The sequence below is a fragment of the Lissotriton vulgaris genome, chromosome 6, assembly GCF_964263255.1.
Source record: "Lissotriton vulgaris chromosome 6, aLisVul1.2, whole genome shotgun sequence".
NCBI classification, from domain to species: Eukaryota; Metazoa; Chordata; class Amphibia; order Caudata; family Salamandridae; genus Lissotriton; species Lissotriton vulgaris.
In genome coordinates, this window is record NC_141694.1 from 1444129215 (window position 1) to 1444150757 (window position 21543).

Below are 21543 nucleotides of genomic sequence, written 5' to 3' on the forward strand. Positions count from 1 at the left end.
CAGAGGGCTTTAGTCGCTTGAGGTAAAGGTGCTTTGTATCAACATGCTGAAACTGGGGGGGGATTCGGCTAGCGCTCAAGGTCTTCCACTTCTCCTTCCAAGGTCAGTCTGTCCAGATCTCGACAGACAATACAATCGCAATGTGGTACATGAACAAGCAAGGGAAGGGAGGGATAGAGTCTCCACTCTTTTGCCTTGAGGTCGTCTTGGGCACACCGCAAAGGGATCTGGTCAACAAAAAATAACCTGGCAGGGTCTCAGAGTGTCAGAGCAGACAGCTTGAGCAGGGACATTCTTGCTAATCTGAAGTTGTTTTCTGCCGGAGATAGTCAAGGACATCTTCAATCAGTGGGGCAGGCGTTCCTCAGGTGGACTTATCCCCCTCCTTGGAAAATGCTAAATGCAAGCTGCATGTCCCCTGCTCAAGCTGCCATTCTGGATAGGCCTTCTCTCCCAGTAAAGGGAATGGTGCTGCATCCCAATCTGAGGCCTCTGCCTTCATGCCTGGAGATTGTATGGTGACACTTAAGCTTCTTTCAACTGTCACCAAAGGTGGTAGACGCCATACTGTCAGCTTATTTCCCTTTCATGAAATATGTTTAATCTGGGAGATGGTAAAGTTTTGCTTTGTGGTGCACGGTATAGCAAAGACTTGCATGGCATTTTGTCTTATATTTTGAAGTTAGCGCTCTCCCTAGACCAAAGGGGCGTGCAATAGATGCTGTACATGATACTTTGCTACATTGTCGGCATTAATCGGTCTCCAAATCAAACTTCCCTGTTCAAATACCCTATTGTGATAGGGTTTCTGACAAGATTAACTAATTTGTACATGCCAATTCCATTTGCATTTGTTATGCCCCAGTGGGACCATAGTGGTGTTGTTTTTTTGGTGTATTCTCAATTTGTACCTCTGCAGAGTTGCCACTTGTGGTTGGTAACCATTAAGACAGCGTTTTTGGTAACGATGACCTCAGCCAGATGGGTCAGTGAGTTTCAGGCCTCAAGCTCCTTTCCACACTGTTTGTCCTTTTCCCCTGACAAATTGGCACTACAAACCAGGGCTTTGTTTCTTCAGTGGTTGACTCCCTTTCACTTAGGTCAGTTCATCACCCGACCAACCTTCTTTCCCCTGACCCACCCCACAGAGGGGGAGCGGTCAGCTTCTACCTAGACGGCACCAAAGACATACAGGCAAAGTGTTCCAGAAGCCTAATTTTTCCTGGTGGATAATAATTTGCATCAAGACCTGCTATGCTTTGGCCTATCAAGAACCCCTGGAAGAAATCGGGGTTCATTCCACCAGTGACAACTAAACATTTTCCAGCTTTGATAGAGTGGTTCCAATAACAGATCTGCAAGGTGACTGTGTCAGCATCATCCCTAAACACTCCTGCTAAGCATTGCTGCCTGGATAACAAAGGGGCACTTCGCCACATCAGTCTTGCAAGATTTTCTTATTTAACCACCCATCAACCCTCCTCCTAGGGAGGTTACTGCTTGGGAATCTATTCTACAGGTGTGGAATATGCAGGGAGACGTATCCATCAGAAGATAAAGTTACTTACCTGCGGTAACAACCTTTTTGGTGGATACTCTTGTCTACCTGCAGATTTCTCTTCAGTCCCTCCTAACTCCCCTTTTTGATTTAAGTGTTATAGGGATTGATTAGATCCCAGTGCAGGTTGATACTGCACTACTCAGTGCCATTTGGTCCATTCTCCTAGAATGTTTGTGAAAACACTGATTGAAAATTGTTGTTGTTTTAAAGTGTCGGGGCGGGGCACTGTATAGCTTTGGTGAAGTCATCCGACATCACTTCCGACATCAATAGCAGGCCAGCGCCCCCTGCTTTGATTTTCTGGAACCAGTCTGAAGCCTGGGATTATTCGAGAGGTAGAGTAACAACCAGAAAGTTTGTTGCCACAGGTAAGTAACTTTTTATTTGTCAGAGTAAACTTTTGTGAATCTTTAAATGAAATGAGAGCCCCGTAGTAACATTGTATTAGCATTTTACTGCTAAATTGAAAAACTAAATGAAAGATGCAAAAACTACAACTGACACAATGCTGTGTGACCTGAATGACTGCATTTCTGTAAAAAACTGTGTGTTGCTTCATGTGTTGCCCCAGTCTGTGTTTAACTTTCCATATAATGTTTACTTGCTCAGTATTTTAAACAATTGATTATGAGGTACTAGACACAATTGGCTTTTACATTGGTAACTTTTCTCATCTAGGGAGTGACCGGTGCTCTTGCTGTTTTGATGAAGGATGCAATTAAGCCTACGCTGATGCAAACACTGGAAGTAAGTCCCACTAACTCATCTGGTCTTTGCTCCCTTTGTTTTCCCTATATAACGCCATTCTGGTATCCACCTCCCCACCACTCATTTAAGGAAATTATTTTATTGTATAATTTTGCGCAATGCAAAGAGAACTTTTCAAAAACAAATGAAAGTGTGTTGAAGATTTCACTCTGAGGCTCATGTTAGACTTAAGTCAAGATGTCTGATCACTGCATGGTAGCACTGTACCAATGCGTAAAAACAAATAATTGGTGAAGGAGAGTTTGCTCCTCAGAGGTGCTTCAGCTATTATACTTTTGCTACCAGAAAATCAGATATGCTGCTTTAGTTTTAGTAAATTTTTTCAAGGTGCTTTTTAAGGATGTCCATCTGCATGTAAATTAATGCTATAGCTGATATTAGATCATCTAAGCACTAGTAATTTAGCCATCCCTAATTGATTTTAATATTTAAAGTTATATGCAATTACTTGACTGTTAGAATGTAAAATGGTCAAAACACATTAGTACTTTCTTTACATTCTTTAAATTGTGTTGAGACTACTCTATTGACAAAGGAGACAACCTGCAAAATATGTATTTCTGATGGATACCTCTACGTACAGATTCCTCAACCTTTACATCCTCCCATGCGCCAAATTGGATCTGAATATAGCTTGCCATAACTCCTGTGTGCCAGAAGATGACCCCATTGGTTTCCATTATGACTCTGTCTCGCCCTGGTAAGGACAACATGGCGCCACACATAGGTGCCACGCCTGTGTGCTGACATCAGTTCCTTTACTTCACACCCTTCAATGTGGATCCAGAGTTCTTGCTCTTAAAGATTTGTCACTACTGAGCTTTTCCCTCCAAAATTAAGAAACGCATACAGGAAACATAGCAAGTATGTTGGTACTAAGGCTATAGGCTTCAGAAGATAACACACATATTTGAAGCAGATGTCAGTCGCATTCCCACAGGTCGTCTGTAGTGTCTTGGGCCAAAGCTGGCTCAAATCCTGTGATTGTCTCGCTGATGATACCTGAGGATGATCTGGAAGCATGAGGTCAAACTTTATGTAGCTGAATACAAGAAACAAGGTGGATGTGCTCCCGGTCGCCCTTGTCACGCAAGTCAAATACAAATGATAAGCCTTTTGAAAAGAATAACATAAAAAACCACAGATGTAATTCCTCAACTTCAACACTCTTCACTAAGTGAGCACATGTGTCCATGGAACCCAAACCTGGCTTCGTCATGTTATTTGCAGCCTCTTATGTCTCCTAAGCTAATGTTCTCTCATTTCGCTGTCCCATTGGTGAATCTGAAGCTGATAGCAGCTGTTCGAAGAGGCCATGCGCAAAATATGTAATAAGGCTCTGGCACCCGCGGAGCCTCTACAACACCCAATCTCATACTGACTGGCACTTCACCGGCACAGACTAATACATCTGGGGTTTTGCCTGCTTCAGCTTTGCCTCCCCACCTCTTCCAAAGGCTTCACCAGCGGTTTTTCTATCTACAGCACCAATGGCTCAGCAAAGTCCATGCTGAATTCACCAGTACTAGATTAGGATCATTCATCAGCAACACTCTGCCCTCCTTGTACTTTCTTATTAGTAAAGCACAGGCCTGTTTTGAGGGCGACTCCCTGGCAGCATTAGCTGTTTGAAAGTTAAAAGCTCTTTTCAGTTCTGATGCTTTACAGATACCCCATGTAATACAACATGATGGGGTGAAAATAAAGAGGCAATCTTTTTGTTCCCTTTGCATTATAATGATAGTGGTATTTACCTGGATTTGCACTAAGCCAGTTGTCTTGACATGTTCTCCCCATTGTCGCAGCTATGTAGCTACAGGCCCTAGTGCAAGCAAAGTAACCGTGGGCCCTAACTGGGATGACATTTCAGTCTGTCAGCTGCCCTGACACTCCTCAACCCCCTTCGACAGTCTGCAACTACCTACTGCTCTCTTACACCCACTATTGTGTTTCCACTTCCTGCGCAGCATTTCTGCAAGTCAAAGCCATAACCCTAAAAAGCATTACTGAAGTCAATAGATTTGTCCCTTGTAAACTGCATGCACACAGACATATGCAGGCACCCCACACTCACACTGCTGCCTTCACATAGGCACAACCATCATCCTGTATTCAGACAGGCATAGGCCTCACTCTGCACTCACACAGGCAGAATTTTCAAATTATAGAGCATTTACCTTGCACTCATTAAAGACCATGTTAATCCTACTTGCACGCAGGCACATCTCTCACAATTTACTCGCAAAACATGGTGGTTATCCTGCACTCGCACTAAGGTACACCACTTCCTGGGAAGGAGTAGAGTTTTGACAGATGGTGGCATAGGGGAGACAGCTCTAATGTCGGGTCCATTGGTCCACTATTGTAATGTAAAGCTACACTGAAGCTTGAGTGTCCGCAAAGGCTATCTGTTCTACCATCAGTTACACTTGGGATCAGCACTGCAGACTCTGAGAATCTGATCTTTGTGGACATTTTTAAGGGAAAGCATATGCTAAAATGAACAAAAAGGTAGAAATACAGAAAAATAGGCATAAATATGCTAAATAAATGTGAGAGGCAAGTGGTTCAATAACAGAAAAATCAAATGTAAAGCTTCACACTGGTCTTCCTTCTTGGAACAGTTAAAAAGAGACTATGCAGAATACCATTTCAAGATGGTGGTATTGTTTTGAAGCTTCCACAAGTGATGCCTGGTGCTCTACATAGAAATGTTGTGGTCCAGTGGCAGCTGAGCTGCTTGTACTCTTAATTAGCACTAGTCTGCATTTGCAGGTTAGCTGCTGGGGGATGAACTGCAGTTTAACACAGAGTAAGAAGGCAACATACTGCTACTCGGAATGCCTAGCATCCTTCAGACCAGCAATTGTCTAATAGGCAGAGCCAAATATTGACAATAAAGTGAATGGCCGAAGAGGGCTGATCCACTGCCCAATTGTATGTACTCTGTTCCGAAGGGCTTAACTAATATGAGAATGACACTGTCTCATGAATAATGAAGTGGGCTTACCGAACACCCATTTCCTCCTAAAAAGATTATGTATTATTTTTGAAGAAAGAGGAGGTTGCAGAGTCAGCGAAAATAGTCTTTTGATCAGATCTGAAACACACAGAAATAGATCGAGCACAAGGAACAGGAGTGCGGGGGTCTTAGTTCACATGTAAAAGACATAAACCACTGGTCCAGAGCATCACCATCTTCCCTGAGACCTGTAAGGAGGATGGTACTGCAGGACAATTTCAGGGGTTTTTAAAGAGATAAAACATGTGTGGTACTGCAGTGTCAGTCAGTGGAATGTTCCTTGAAAGTCATGCAACAAGTATGCTACCGCAGGGCCAGTCAGTTCAAGCTTCATTCATAGACCTGGAACAAGTGTGGCACTGCAAGGCCAGTGCAGGCTTCCTTCAAATACCTGGAACAAGTGTGGTGTTGCAGGGCCACTGTGAGATTCAAAGACTTGGAAAAAGTACGGCACTGGGATGCACAATTTAATGTCTCCCTTGGATACAGCAAACAAGCAGCATTTAAGTGTAAGGAACTGAGGTGTATGAGCGCAAGATGGATTCACACTCCGTGCCAGATTTCCACACACAAGAGATTCAGCACTAGGAGGAGAAATTAGCTTTCTAACAACCATAGACCACATATCTAGTCAGAAACATTTCAAGCTTTCCTCTACATGCACGGAACATGGAAAACATATGCAGCAGCTGTCCAAGAGTTTGTGTAAACGCAGAATGTGCAGAATTTAGCAGCATTGTAAGCTCCCCTCACACGTAGCACAGGTACAAGGCAGTCATCAGCAGTGCCAACTAAGATATCCTCACATTCCAAACGGGTATCCCACTGGCAGCAGCATCGAAATTTATTCCAGGCCCAGAATACCCAGAGTAAAGTATAGAAGTGGGTGAGCCATCTAAGGCTCAAACCAGGTGCTAGATTGTGGTTCTACTCAAGGTCCTCTCGTGCCCTTGAGCCCAAAATGAGTTTAGCTTTCTTGTGACTTCTACCCCCGCTTTAACCTCATGCAACAAGAATGGAAGAATGGAAGTTAAATCATTCAACTTTGGGGACTTCAACCAGGAGTAAGAAAGGAAAATTCATCTAGTGGTTAAGTTACACAGTGTGAGACTAAGAAATCTGGTATCAATCCAGGCTTGGTCACTTGACCAAATTGTGGGATCCTTAGCAGTTATTTTATTGTGCCTCCTATTTCTTCAATATTGCATATGAGAAAATCTTGACATAATGACTTGCCTCAATGTGAGACCCAAAAACCTGGTTTCAATCCTCGCTTGGTCACTTGAACAAATTGTTTGATCCTTGGCAGTTACTGAAATATACTCTTCTACCTAAGGATTCTTCTTTCCATACTATTTAAAAACTAGTATTTTTTGTGTGTTTTTTTTGTTTTGTAAGACTTTATTAGCAGTTGTCAAATGTACATTACAATCTTTGTATGCCCGGAGGCCAGTTGTCATGCATATAATAGATAAACTTCATTGTTACACAGCTCTTCAGCCGACAACCTTCCGGTCCGGCAGCAGTTTATTAACAATGTACTTAAGGCATTTCGGTGATTGGCAAAAATTTTAATAGTCTTACTTTTTATTTTTTATCTGAACACAACTTTAGACTCATTAGGATTAAAGAACAATCTATAACGATATCAATGTATATTCAACATCTCACACCAGTGGGTTTCCCCGGACATCTATTCTGTCCCTTCTATTTCCATGTTCCATAATCGACCCTGCACATTTGTACCTAGACCCCCTCCCATCCCCCCTCGGCGTTCGAGGTGGATCATTCGTCTATCTCGTCCTCGTCTCCAGAACTATCAACGTCTTCTTCAGGAAGAGGTTCGCACAGGTCCCCCGATAACGGTTCCAGGGCTGCCATATCCTGTTCCATTTGCGAGGGTTGGCTCTTATTTTGTATACCGCTCGCTCAGTTCCCATCAGTCTATCCATATTCCTGCACCATTGTGCTGAAGTCGGTATTTCTGCCGCTCCCCATTTCTCTGCTATATCTCGCTTGGCTACCATTACGCCCACTATTACCCATTGTTGTCCCTGACATGTCAAATCATTCTTCCCCCATACATTCAGCAAGCACATACGCGGGTCCGGTGTGAGCGATGCTTCTAGAGTTTGGAATATGGTACGCATAATTCGTCACCAATATTCAGTGATAATTGGACAGTCCCAAAGTGTGTGTAGCAATGTCCCTTCTCCTCCACAACCCCTTAGACAGTTTGGGTGATCTGTCCTACGTAGTCTTTATAAGGTAGTTCTGGGGCCCTGTGCAGTATCTTGAATTGCACCAACCGGAAGCGGGCCGAAATGCCTGCTTCCCGCGGGGATGCCAGTGCGGCGTTCCAATCTGTCTCAACCATTTCACCTAGCTCTTCCTCCCACTTCTCTCTCAGCCTAGCCAGTGGATCTGGTAAGTTATTCAGTAGCTTTCGGTATGTGAGGGACGTGGCGCCAGTTTGCATAAAATCGGTGAGCAAACGGTCCTCCAACGGGGAGGATTCGGGGACCTTCGATCCCGGCTCAATGGCCGTCATCAATGCATGGCGTATCTGTATGTATCGGTATGTCTCATTGGGACCTAGGTCATACTGCTGTTGTAAATGCGAGAAAGGGACCATTCCATTATTTGTCCATAAGTCCCCTACTGTGGCAATCCCTATATTGTCCCACTGAGTGAATCCCTTGCTATGTCTCAGGCATCCTAGCTGTTTAGTTTTGTTATAACACCTCCCCATTTGAGTCTCGTCTGTGCTTTATGTCAGTGTCACAGTGTGTTTGGTCGGGCCCACTAATTTTGTTATAAGACTCTTGTTATACAGCGGCGCCAATAGGCTGTGTGTTCATAAATGCGCTCTGTCTGCTAGATAGGCTGGGTCATCTTGCGATGCGTGGATCCATTGATTTATCACTTTGAGTTGCGACACCCAATAATAGTTGTATATTCGGCAGGGCTATCCCACCGTCGTACCAACCTCGATTGAGTTTTATATGCGCCACCCGAGCCGGGCGCTCTCCCCATAGTAGACTTGTTACTATCGCTGTCACTTTTTGGAAATATGAGGGCGGCACTAGAAGTGGTGTATTCTCTAAGATATATAGGAGACGTGGTAACGCCATCATTTTAAACAGCGCCGCTCTTCTCAGCAGCGTCAGCGGGAGAGCTTTCCAGTGTCTCACGTCTGCTTTCAGACGAGTGAGTGGCGGTAATAAGTTCTGGTTATAATATACCGCTGCATCTCGGGCGACGTAGACTCCCAGATATTTAAACGAGGTGTCTGCAATAGTTAATGGGCAGTCGCTGGGAAGGTCCGGTAAGGGACGCTTCAGTTCATAAATGATCGATTTTGTCCAGTTGATGGTATAGCCAGAGTTGATGCCATGTGTATTACATATTGCTAGCAGCACCGGGATGCCAGTTTCTGGGTCGGACAGGTAGATTAACATGTTATCTGCATAGAGGGAGACCCTGTCTTCCCAAGTATCCCCCCAATGTATTCCTCTTAGTAACAGGGTGGTTCTAATGACAGTGGCTAGTGGTTCTAGTATCAAGGCGAACAATAGGGGGAAGAGAGGGCAGCCCTGTCTCGTCCCCCTAGCCAGCGGTATCTCTCGGGAGATGTGGCCATTGGCCACCACATGCGCAACAGGGTTAGTGTACAGAAGTCTTATCCAGGAAATACATTTAGGGCTGAAACACATGTGTGCTAATACTGCGAAGAGGTATTGCCATTCCACCATGTCAAACACCATTCTGGCATCTAACGACAGTATGGCTGCTGGTCCCGTCAGTAAGAGGGCTCGTGCCAATGCTCCTTGCACACGTCGAAGGTTCAACGCCGTGCTTCTATGGGGCATAAAGCCCGACTGATCCGGATGAATCAGGTGTGATAGATGGGGCATCAGCCTAGTGGCTAGTGTTTTTGCCAAGATTTTAGCTTCAGTGTTAAGAAGCGAGATCGGACGGTATGATGTACACTCAGGGGTGATTTACCCGCTTTCAAAATGGCCACAATGGTCGCCGTCCGTTGATCCAAGGGCAGGGTTCCCTGCACTTGACTATCCTCTAGCATGGCCAGCAAGGGTCCGCTCAATGTGTCTGCCATTGTCTGAAACCATTCGACCGGGATCCCGTTGGGGCCCAACGCCTTACCCGTGTGGAGTGCATTGATTGCTATCTGTATCTCCTCTATCGATAGGTCTGCCTCTAATTCGTCTACTGCTTCCTGCGGCAGAGTCTGAGTTCGCACATTCTGGAGTGCCAACATTGCTGCCTCTGCCGTGACTTCCCCCTCCGGGGTGTATACTCCTTGGAAGTGGTCCGCTAGGATTTCTAATATTTATATGGGCGCGAGTGTAGCACTCCCTCCGGGTCTTTCAATTGTAGTATGTTTCTGCAACCTTCCTTCTTTTTATCTAGCCAAGCCAGGAGTTTACTGGCTTTGTCTCCTATATCGTACACTCTGTTTGTTGTCCCCGCTATGTTCTCAACTGTCTGTCGTCTTAGGTGGTCGTCGTGTAGTTGCTGGCAGAGATGAAGTGCGTGAAGTGTATCCTCCGTTGGGTTTGCCATGTGGGCCGCGTTTGCTGCTTCGAGTTTTAACTCTAAGTCCAGCAATTCCCTGTGTTGCATGCGCTTGTGTCCCACTATTGTTGTAATTGCCTGCCCTCTCAGGACTGTTTTATAGGCCTCCCATAGGGTCGTGGGGGATGGTACCGAAGCTGTATTTTCTGCAAAGTAATAACGGGTCGTCTTTTTCAACACCTTCCGGACGTGCGGTATCTTAATATATCCTGGGTAGATTGGATAGACTCTCTTGCGGGCTCTTTCGGAGCTCGACAAGCTTAGTGTTAGGGGGAGTGATCTGAAATACCCCTGGGCCTAATCTTCAGGTCATTTATAGTAAGGTGGCTGTCGCCCAGTGTAAGAAAATAGTCAATGCGGGATAGGCTGTTATGAGTTGCAGAGTAATAAGTGTATTGTTGGCACTCAGGGTTAAGATGCCTCCAGATGTCCAGCAGTCCCTGTGCCTCCATGAATTCACTGAAGCGGGACGGACCAGGGGGTGTGTCCGGACCAGAAATCTATCCTGCGTGTTGTGTGCCACTGCGTTAAAGTCTCCCCCCACCACAAGGTTGCCTTCCGGGAGTTCTAACAGGAATTTCCCCAGGTCAGGAAGGGTAGTCGCGTGTAGTGCTGGTGGAATATATACTGATACAATGGTAAGTGGTTTTCCTTCCCATTGTCCACAAGCTGCTGCAAAGCGGCCGTATTAGTCAGTTCTGGTGGATTGTAGTATAAACCGGGATGCTTTTCTCATTAAAATGCCCATCCCACGGGATCCTGAAGTAAAGTGTGAACGCACGATCATACGGTAGCCTCGTCTGTCTAATGCCTTACTGGCCGTGCCCACTAGGTGTGTTTCCTGAAGAAGGATCAAATCATGATTTATTCTTTTGATACCCTGCAGAACCAATCCCCTCTTTATCTTGTCTCCCAGTCCCCGCACATTCCGGGACATCAACTGCAGTGGAGTCACCGGCCCCGAGTGAATACTCTCATCTAGGGTAGCAGTTTGTACGTCTTGTGCCATTTCTTGCCTATAAGGACGGACATGTTTTTCCTAATGTATTGACGCCGTTGTATCCGGCGTATACCCATCTGTGTGTTCATTTCATTTCGATATGTATTATCCTTAAGAGTCAAACAAAACAAACAGTGAAAAACACCCTCACCCTGAACTCCCCCCCCCCCCCTCCCTGCCCCCCTGCTATACAGACATAGAACTGCCCGCCCCCTCAACTTAGCAGAGTGCTTAACCCATTCCCCACACCAAATACTTGCTCGTGGGGGAGAAGATTCTCCGGAGCCGGTGGCCCCTCTTACTCTCCTCGGATGCCCTCGGCCCAGTGTCCTGTACCAGACCTTCAGGCAATGCACAAAGTTATGTTAAAGTCATTTGTGGTCACCAGGTGGCTAATGTTCCTTGTTGGCATCGTCGACCACAGTATCTCCGTCCAGCGAGAGTTCCTCCTCCGTTCTCTGAGATGTCTGCGAGTCTGAAGGAGCTCCTGTATTTTTGTTCTTATGCGTCCTGTTTGAGTGACGGGGCTGGTTAGACGGTCTCCATCCCTCCAGCCAGTCTCTTGCTATTTCAGGAGTGTCAAAGAACCAAGTCTTGTTTTCTGCTATCACCCTTAGTCTGGCCGGAAAAATCATTGAGTACGGGATCTCTCTAGCTCTCAGTTCTTTCTTTACCTCCAAGAACGTCCTCCGGCGGCGCGCGACCTCTGCTGTGTAGTCCGGAAAGAAGGCCAGAGTGGAGTTGTGCATCTTGATGGGAGGGGACACTCTTGCCGCCTGTAAAATAGCATCTCTGTCCCGAAAGTTGAACAGACGGGCAAGGATAGGCCGTGGTGTCACACCCGTTTTGGGTCTACCTCCCCGGTACTCGATGTGCTCTTTCTACAGAGAAGAAGGTGGATAGTCCTTTAGGCTGGAGCTCTTGTTTAATCAATTCCTCCACATATAGGTCTGTCGCTCTAGTGCCCTCAGATTCCGGTATGCTAAGGATTCTGATGTTGTTCCTTCTTGAGCGCCCTTCCTGATCATCCAGCTTCTCACGTAATGTCTTGTTCTCTACCGACATCCGTTCCATCGCCGTTTGGAGCTCGGACACATCTTCCATGAGCGACTTTGTGACCACCTCCATTGAGTTCACTTTCTCAGACTTTTTTTGAAAGTCCACCCTAATCAGAGTGATTTCCGCAGATATGGAGCCCACTGTGGCCTGCACTTGTGTCAGTGCCCGCATGATGTCTTCCAGCATCGTCTTCTGTGTGCTCGCTCCGTCCGCCATTTTGCTGGTTAGTCTTGCCGTCCGCTGGGGAGGAGGAACCCCCTCCACTGGCATATCTATCGATAGGGGTCTGTGTAGTGCCTCCTCTCGAGTTCTTGGCAGCCATTCTTGCTGTTTTTGCACCACAGGTTTATCAAGGGCTGTGTTTCTTAGTCTTTCAGAGCCTGTTGAACCTCTCCTGTGTCCGGTCTACGCCGCTTCTTACTTGTGATCAGATTGAGTACTAGGCCAATGCCATCCGTATTGCGCGGGTCCCGGCAGGTTTTCAATCTACGCAGTTCCCGTACTAGCTGGCAGCAGTCATTCCTAGGCCATAGTTTCAATCTTTTGATGTCTGCTCGCCGTCGTATGATAACGGCAGTTAACTCTGCTTCTTGTTGGTCTGGCCGCGATGTGCTAAGATGTCGTCCCGATACTGTGTTTCACCGTGCTTTCGGTTTCACCTGCCCGCAGTCCGGCTGCCGTTTGCCACGGCGGTGTTTATTTTCCTTCCCTATATTCGCCGATGTCCATTTAGGCCATTTCGACCACTCCGTTAACGTGTCGGACGGGTGTCTGTCTGCTTGGACCGTGATGGTCGATCGTTTCCGGTGGTGTTCTCCTGAGTTGCCTCCACTTCCGCTCGGACTATCGAATGGGATAGGTCCCGGCTTGTCGCTGCGGTGTAGGCCTCGGAACCGCCTCGGCATAAGTCTTGCCTCCGGTGTCGGACAATGTTCAAAGTTGCTGCCCTGGGTTCTGCTCGGTCCTAGGCTTCGGGTCCCTCCGTTAGAGCATCTTTTCTGCACGGATAGATACACGGATATTAGGAGAGGCCGTCCGATCTACGGAGCTCTTCCTTTAGGCTGCCGCCATGCACGGCTGCTAGCAACGCCCCCCTAAAAACGAGTATTTAAACTAGGTTTGGCAAAAGTTTCCCATTCATTGCCAAGCAATTTCTGGCCCTGGAGCAGTACTGAGAACACCAAAACAGCACAGACAGGTTGAAATCTGAGTATTTCCATGGAGAAAAAACTATCGATGGAAACACAGTAATACAACAGCTACCTGTTACAGGATGATGTGAAACCTAAGAAAGATTGTTCCACTACTTGCACAGCCTGCAAGAAATGCACAGTCTTAAGTAAAATAGATTGCAACACACTACTGCTTAGAGTGCCAGACTACTTACTTAGAAGATTGGACAGGGTGCAAGTACTGGCAGCGAAACGTGCAATTAACAAATTTAGATTTGACTCTGCCTCAGGCACCTTAAGAGAGCTTCACTAGCTTCCAGTGTCTTTAAAGCAATGTGTGTAGTCTTTAAAACTAAAAATAGTGTGAGGCATCCACTACTACAAAGAAAATGTAGTCTCTACAGGCCTCAGAGATGCCTTTGGTCCTCGTTAGCCAACCTAGCTTGTGCCCCAAGTTTGTATCTCCAATGTTTAAAGACATAGAATTCTTTTTCTTCTTAATTAGTTGATGACTAGCGAGTCCAGAGCATCCAAATAGATGGTTTTTTGATACCACTCTAGAGACCATTTGAGGGGGGCCGACGGTCGTCTTTACCGTGCACGACCGATGTGGTGGCCAACATTGGTCTGAAATATTGGGATAGGAAATATTCTATTTTCGAAGCTCTGGACTCGCTAGTCATCAACTAATTAAGCAGAACAAGAATTCTATGTCCTTAAACATCGGAGACAATAAGCCATTATAAGAAAGTATCACATGACTGAGTCCTGAAGAAGTCCAGTGAAGGGATGAAACGCGTTGGCTACACTGTGAAAAATATAAAAGAATAAAGGAGTATCGAAAAATGTCATACTTGTCTCTATGAAATTTCTTGCATTTGACTGCAATGAGAATAATTTATGTAAATTTGTGTCTGGAAATAAAGTGTTTGCTGATCATCTTGCTGCAATTGTATATGTGAATTTATTCACTATCTGGGAAATAGGAGGTCTTTATCCCACGATCGTTGCACCATGTAAAATAAGATCCCAACAATATAATACGTGCATACTGTGTCTAAGGCCTCCTTGTAAATCATTAGGTTTGGGGATATTGTTATAGGGTTCAGGACCCACTAGGAATGTAAAGTGATATGAGGGTTTCACCAAAGGTATTTCCGTGTGCCTGATTGTACACAGTCTTAATTTAATGCATTGTATTTTGTGTGTAATAAGTATGTTTCCTTTAAAAAAAAGTTTTTTTGGGTGTTGTTGCATGAGCTGGGGTTACAAGCTCACACCCTAAGTAGGCCTTGGACAGCTCCGCCTCTCTACCCCGACAGTCTAGAGCTACGATGGAGTACTTGGCTCCCAGTAAAAAGACAATTACGGACTTATTGTTTGTGAAGAACTTGCATTTCACAGCTAAAAACCCGAATTCTTACAGCCGACAATTAAACCGATCCTGTCACTGAAGAAAATTGTCTACTTTGTCTTGATTTGATGGTCTAATCACCCAACTTGCCCTAGTGTTTACACTGTAGTTCTCATGTGGCTTTTTTAAATCCCAGCGCTCAAGATCTCCGATTTCACACCTCTATCCTGGCCTAACCAGACTCTTCACTTAAGGGACACTGTCTACTGAGCAGGTATACATCTACCCCAAGTACAATCTTGTACATGCGGCAACTGTCCAATCTCTGAACAGTCTTCAACCAATCACTCCTGTCCTCCAGCATCCCCGCCCCCTAAATTCTCACCCATCTCAGTCCTGCCTTGTATTGGGAATCTCTTGGAGTCTGCTGTGATTTACTCAGTTTGTCCTTCCATCTCGAATCATAATGTGCCTCACAATTTCCAGTTCTGCTTACTCCCTTGCTAGGGCTTTGAAATTGCTCTGCTGTGCATCAAGAGGGAGCTATTCCTTTTCATCAACAAATACCTTAAAAGACAAAAATGCCTTGCTCCTTCAGCGGCCTCCGATACCATTGATCACAAACTTCTGCTAGACTGCCCTGATTCTTATGTCTGCTTGGGTGGCACCAATCAGTTCTGGTTAACAATGTATCACCTTCCAAGTAAGCTGTGCTCCACCTTGTGAGTTCCTTCTACCTAAACTTGTAGAATGACGCAAGGCTCAGCCCTATTTTCAGCCCCTTTCATCATCCGCATGACCGCACATGTTCATAACCTCTATTACTATGACGGTAGCGACCACCTGGAGGCGAATGATGTGCAGATATACTGAGTACTATATGAGACTGAACCGGTCATCTCTGCGGCACAATTGACGCTGCTTTAAAATAAGAAGGTGAAGATCCTGCTTCTGGGCCAACCTGACATCAGCCTCTACCTTTCACCTGGGCAGATTACTTAGGTGTACGCTCAGTGCTGTACGGAAAGTACACAATCTGCGCCTTATTTGTTCAGGACATTGCAATTCCCCAAGTGAATGTAGTCACTAAAAACACCTTCCTCACTCGCTTCATTGTGCTCGCCCCCTAAATATTGTTAGCATTGGTCACAGTGATGTTGAGCCTAGTGTATTTCCATAGCTTGCCCACTGGTCTCTGCATGTCCACACTGGACAAGCTGAAAATGTCAAAGGTCATGCTGTCCACTCATGATTTCTTTTGACTCCATCGTACTTCCTCCAAAGGCATTCTGGTGACTCCTCATCAAAGAACAATCAAAATGTGACATTTTTTTTTGTTCTCTACTAAGCATTTTGTGGCCACCCTCTAGGTTACGAAATCTTCCCTAAAGCTTCTGACTCTCTGCTATGCCAAGCTTCTATGATTTTTGAGGCAATCCATACATGTACATGGCTCGACGTGAGGGATTCCTAAAATTATGAAAAGGGGTTGGGCCTGCTGTATCAATTCAGATGATGTCCTCTTAACCATATCCTCTCTGTTAATAAATTCAGCCCCACCATCTGCCACTCAAACGTCCAGGGTTCAGCTTAATATCTAGAGTCTCACAGTGCAATCTTTTTCATCTTTCCTTGTAATTCTGAGGCTGAATCCAAGCTTCTAAAAGCACACTTTCAACCCATACATCTCTAACCCACAGCAGACATTTCCACCACCCCCCGGCTGTATTTCATTCCTAGTGTTCTCCTTGAAACCTTTCCTGCTTAATGCTGTGAGATTGCAGACATATTTTCTTCATCTTGTTACAGACATCCAAATAACAACATTTCCTGCCCCAAGAATCTGATGAGCATCTAAACTCCCATCTCAAAGTGCCATCAGTTGCACCATTTCTGCCTCACCCCTTCCATGCATCTGGTGGTTTTGCATTGTTCAGTTTGTTGGGAGGCGAAGGGTGAGGTTTGCTGTGGAAAGGACCAGTTTTACACCTACCTTCATTTCTATGGAGTTGGCTGTTTTAAATTGTTCAAATGCGAGCAGGAGAAACATCCTGTAAAGGAGATACTCTACCACCCCTTCATTTGTACGCATGTGTAAGTTTTGAATTGTTTGGTGGGGAAAGGATTAGATGACTTGCCCTCTGAAACGAACTAGTCCTACCTCCCCACTTTCATATGCGTCTGGTTGTTTTGTTCAGGTGCCGGCAGGGTCAGATTGGTAACGCGGGCAATGCCAGAGGGGTCGGTGTCCACTTCCAGCTGTGGGCTGATTTTTTGAGCAGTCTGAGGGGCCGATTTGGTGGTTTCTGCGTTGTTCGGATTCCGCCAGAGGCCCAGTGGGGGCCCGAGTGGCCTTTCTTGAGGCAGATGGGCGTCCATTACCTTCCTTTTATCAACGGGCAGAGGTGTCACTCTCTTTCTCACGGTGGGCCAGCCCATTAGTGTATGCATAGTGAGCGGGGCAGGGGGCCTGAGCAGCAGTGGCCTCACTTATTTTCACGTGTGTTTCACCAGTGTAAACTAATACGTGCATTTTTTACCACCCCTCCCTTTCTTTTAAAATTTTGCTGAAGCAGTGTTTTGCAGAAAGGCAATATGCAAATGTGGGCTACTTTTTTTTAGCATGCCCTGGCCGATTTTGAATCCCAATCCAACCCTGGGTGTGGGTGGTACATGCACTCTAAAATTAGGTTGGCATTGACTGTTTACGAATCACACCACAGCCATGTGGTACTGCAACAAACAGGGTGGGTGCGTGACACAGATCCTTTGTCAAGAGCCCCTGTGTTCCTGGACATGGCTGGAACAGCAGGCCATATCCCTGGTGGTACAAAACCTGGCTGGCTCTCTGAATTCCATGGTGGACAAACGCAGCCAGTCTTTCAGCAGTGGGGAGTGCCTTGGTTAGATCTGTCTGCTACTGCTGAGATTGGACAATGTCAGCAGTTTTGTTCCCTGGCTTTTCCAAGGCGGCTCTCAGAGGCACTTTTCCTCTCAAGTGGAGCTCAGGCCTCCTGTACACCTGTCCGCACATACCACGCCTGCCCAGAGTCCTCGAAGACCAGAAACTACCAGGTCCAAGTCATCCTTGTGGCTCCGGACTGGGCTTAGGAGAGTTTGGTATCACGAGCTGTTGAGCATGGCCATCTGTCCTCCAATAAGGCTTCCCCTTCAGGAGGATCTTCTGTCACAGCAGAATGGGAGGCTTCTCCTGAACCTGTCAATACTCCATTTTCTTGCTTGAAGATTGAGCAGCAACAGTTGACAGCTTTCGATCTTCTGCTGAAAGTCTGCAACGTCATCTTGGCAGCTAATCATCCCTTCACCAAATCAGAATACGCCTGCCATTGGACAAGTTTGAGGCATGGTGTGTGGAAAAGCAGGTTGTCCCACCCATCCTCCCTGCTCTGTCTGTAGTAAGGGTAAAGCCCTTTCTAGGGAAAGGGTTTTACCCTTACAGGGCCCTAGTTTTCCACACAAGTGAGTGCGCCGCACTCCTGGTGTGGAAAGTTGCGAAAAGTAACTGACATCAGCATGCTGGAGAGGTGCCTATATATTTCTGCCAGACGACGATGCCACGTGGAGCTGAACGATGCCACCTACTGGCGCACAGGGGTACTGCTCATGAAAAGTTTCTGGATACAGTCTGATGCCTGGGCATAATTCTATAGCTAGATAGTCTTTACCAGATAAGGTGATACTGAAGGGAAGTCATTTGTTCAATTGATCTAATGCCGGACCCAATTTCTTCACAGGCGTTCAATTATTTTGGAAGCTTTTTAATGCCCACAGTCTGACCTTGATTAACAGATTCCGCTCTTTGAATATGCTTTCATTTGATAAAAGCACATAAGTGCAATAGCAACAAAATATAAAATCCACAAGTGTTAGATGGCACCCAGTTACATCAGTGGCTTTCGAAATGGGGTTCCCACTCAAGAGTGCGACCGATGGATTTTTGGGCACCACTCAGTGTTTACTTAGCGCAACAAGAAAGCGCTGACTATTTGCATTAAATTAACGGGCACTGTATGGCTTGTTGGGGGCTCTTGCTGCTGTTTCACAGGACCACTTCGGGTAATATGACTCTTTTACTAATTTGTAGTTTTTGAGAATTTGAGATGATTGCTATATATATCGACACCTGACCGCTAACTGTCATTGTATGGTGTCATGATTATTTGTTGCATTTTGTCATACCTCATCTATAAAATCATTTTTTTTTTAAATGAGGTTCCCACTAAATGGGAGGCACTTCAGTTTTGCAAGTACAGCAAGGAGAATGGTGTCAAATTACACCTTTAAGAATCATGGATATGTGTCTGTCTCAGATTGGCAAGACCTATTGTTTAAGCTGTAGAGGAAGAAACAAATGCAACAGAATTTGACTGGAGGCAAGTAGGCAGTGGTGGCTGCCACACAATAGTATCGGTTGGGCGGGAGTGTTAGGGTGAGGGGAAAAAAGTTAACTTAGCTGGCTGCCGGCCGCCTGCCCTCCTCCCTCCTCTTCTGTTCCCTCTGAAAGGGAAATAGGAAGCACACAGTCATCCCTAAGCCAATCACGGTGCAGCTAACACCAGCATGACAGCAGCGTTGTGATTGGTTGCGCTCAGACAGGGAGTGGAACCTGTGCATATTCTCCACCCAGGCTGTGCATTACATCCCGGTGGAGAACATGCTAAGTGAGCATGACTGTTTGGCTGGCCCAAGACGACTGGCCAAACCGTCCAGCCCCGTCCCTCCCCGTAAAACTGCCTAGGAAAATAAAATGATAAGAACATTGTTATTTTTTTTTTTTACCTTTTTTCCACTGCTCAAAGAGCAGTGGAGCAGCGCTCCTCCGCCTTATTGGAAGAGCCGCTGCTGTGGTTAGGTCGGTGGTCCCCTAATGGATATTTACACCACTTTCAAGTCCTCCATATAAAACACAATCACCCCGTCCGACTCCGAGCCACATGGCATAGAACTTCAGCGAAGCTTTGTTTTGTGTGTTCAGCTGGTACAATTTATTGAAAGGCTACTGAGCGAAGCGCTGATTTTACAGTATCCGAGCTTAAAGGTTCCATTGTATTTACAGTACATCTTGTCAAACAAGATGGGTGTTCCTTCAAGCTCCTTTCATGATATATGCTGTGTATGTAAACCATCTGCCGCACAGCAGCCATAAAAGCCAAGTTGTAAGGCCAGCTATAAACAGTGTGCAGAGTAACACAAACCAGAAGGAGGCATGAAAAGCTACTTTAAATATGGAATCCACAATAACAACCAAGCATTGTCAGTCAGTCATTTTTCCCCTAGTATAAATGTTGCTATTTAAAAAGGAATTTACAGTTTTAATTGCCATCACTGATATTGCCCTACAGTGAGTGTGCCCTGGATAACTCTTAATATCCACAGCACAATAAGACACCAACCATCTCTGATGAATTGCCACCGTCATCTTTGATGCTGGATTTTCCACTCCGGTTCATGCATTATGCTTTGTTATGATTCCTTGGCTGATCCGGCCACGGTCAGTGCAATCTCAGATCTTCTTTAATCTCCCTGATCCACAATGGTGCAGGTGTCCTGAGCTTTCAGCGGTTGTTTCTAAGGGCCCGATGTAGGTACCAAATACCGGTCGGAAACGGACGATTTCGGCCGTTTCCAACCGGTATTTGGCCTACTGAGATGTAGGGGACCTTTTTTTGTCCCATTCGGTATTTTACCGATTCGGTAAAATTACCGAATCGCAAAAATACCGAATCGGTAATTTTACTGATTTTTTTTAAATTTGGGATGTAGGTGCGACTACTTTCAGTCCCACAGGCCCTTCAGATTCGGTATTTTAACACCCAATCCAATTGGGTGTTAAAATACCGAATCCAGGTGTGCATGCACATGTGTGCATGCACACCTATGCCATGTGACAGACAGACATGCCCTTAGGGCATGTCTGTGTGCCACATGGCTCACATGCCTTTTTTTGGGGTGCTGGAGGGTGTCAAAGTGACACCCCCTGCACCCTTGCACAAATCGGTAATTACCGAATCGGTAATTACCGATTCGGTAATGCCCATTGATTCCTATGGGCTTCAAGGCCCATGGTATTTACCGAATCTGAAATACCTACATCTCCCCCCCTCTAATTTACCACTTCATAAATACCGATTCGGTATGATTCGGTATTTATGAAGTGGTAAATGTAGATTTACCTACATCGGGCCCATGATGTCCAAAGTTTGTCTGTGCTTCACTGAAAAGCTAGTGTTAGCGTTGAAATACTATTTTAACAGTAGTCTGTGAAAGAGGGATTTAAAACCAAGTGAAAAATACAAGCGCCGCCCCTACATCGAATGCTAGCGCTCTGGTCCATGATTGCATGACCTGTTCTTGGAAACGTTGTCAACTTGTTGCATGACTAGAAACTTCCAAAGCACTTTATAATAAAAATTAAGAAGGCCACCGAGAGGACACAAAGCTAGAAATGCCTCCTAGTTGCAAAATGTAGGCAGTTGGTGGAGTTAGGTTAAGGACTACAATTGAGGCATATTGTTTACTTGGGCATTGCTTGGTAACAGCCGGGGGTGTAACTGATGAGGGGTACTACCTTTAAAACGTAGGAGAGTAATCTTAGCGTAACATTGTACCCTCGCCTGTGCCAACCTATTGGATTGGATTGAATTACAAAGAAGGAAACACTTCATGGATGGTGCCAGCTAAGCCTGGCACTAGGCAAGTACCTTTTGAAGAAACCTCCTTGCCAAGGTTAAAATCTGCTCTCAAACTTGGATCCAGATAGATGTACTTACATAGTGTTTGTGTAGTTGTCAATGCTGCCATTTTGTAAATCTTAGAAAATTTGATTGGTTCATAAAAAATTCATGGAAGCCGTCTTTACTGTGAGTGTATCACCAGCTCGGTAGGTAGGTGGCCCTTTCGTGTGCCATAACAATGGGAAATACAGAACACTATCAAATGGGAAGGGGAGTCCTGCAATTTTTCCAGACTGTCCCAATTCCACCATAA

At 45.6% G+C, this 21543-nt stretch overlaps 1 protein-coding gene across 1 annotated transcript in view; it reads left to right on the forward strand.

Annotated features, from left to right (window-relative positions):
* MTHFD1L (methylenetetrahydrofolate dehydrogenase (NADP+ dependent) 1 like) overlaps positions 1-21543 on the forward strand; it is an 884753-nt gene that overhangs the window by 312815 nt on the left and 550395 nt on the right. Inside the window, exon 11 of the mRNA XM_086927571.1 lies at positions 2240-2308. Coding sequence (XP_086783697.1) covers positions 2240-2308 — 69 coding nt within the window. The remainder of the gene's footprint in view (positions 1-2239; positions 2309-21543) is intronic.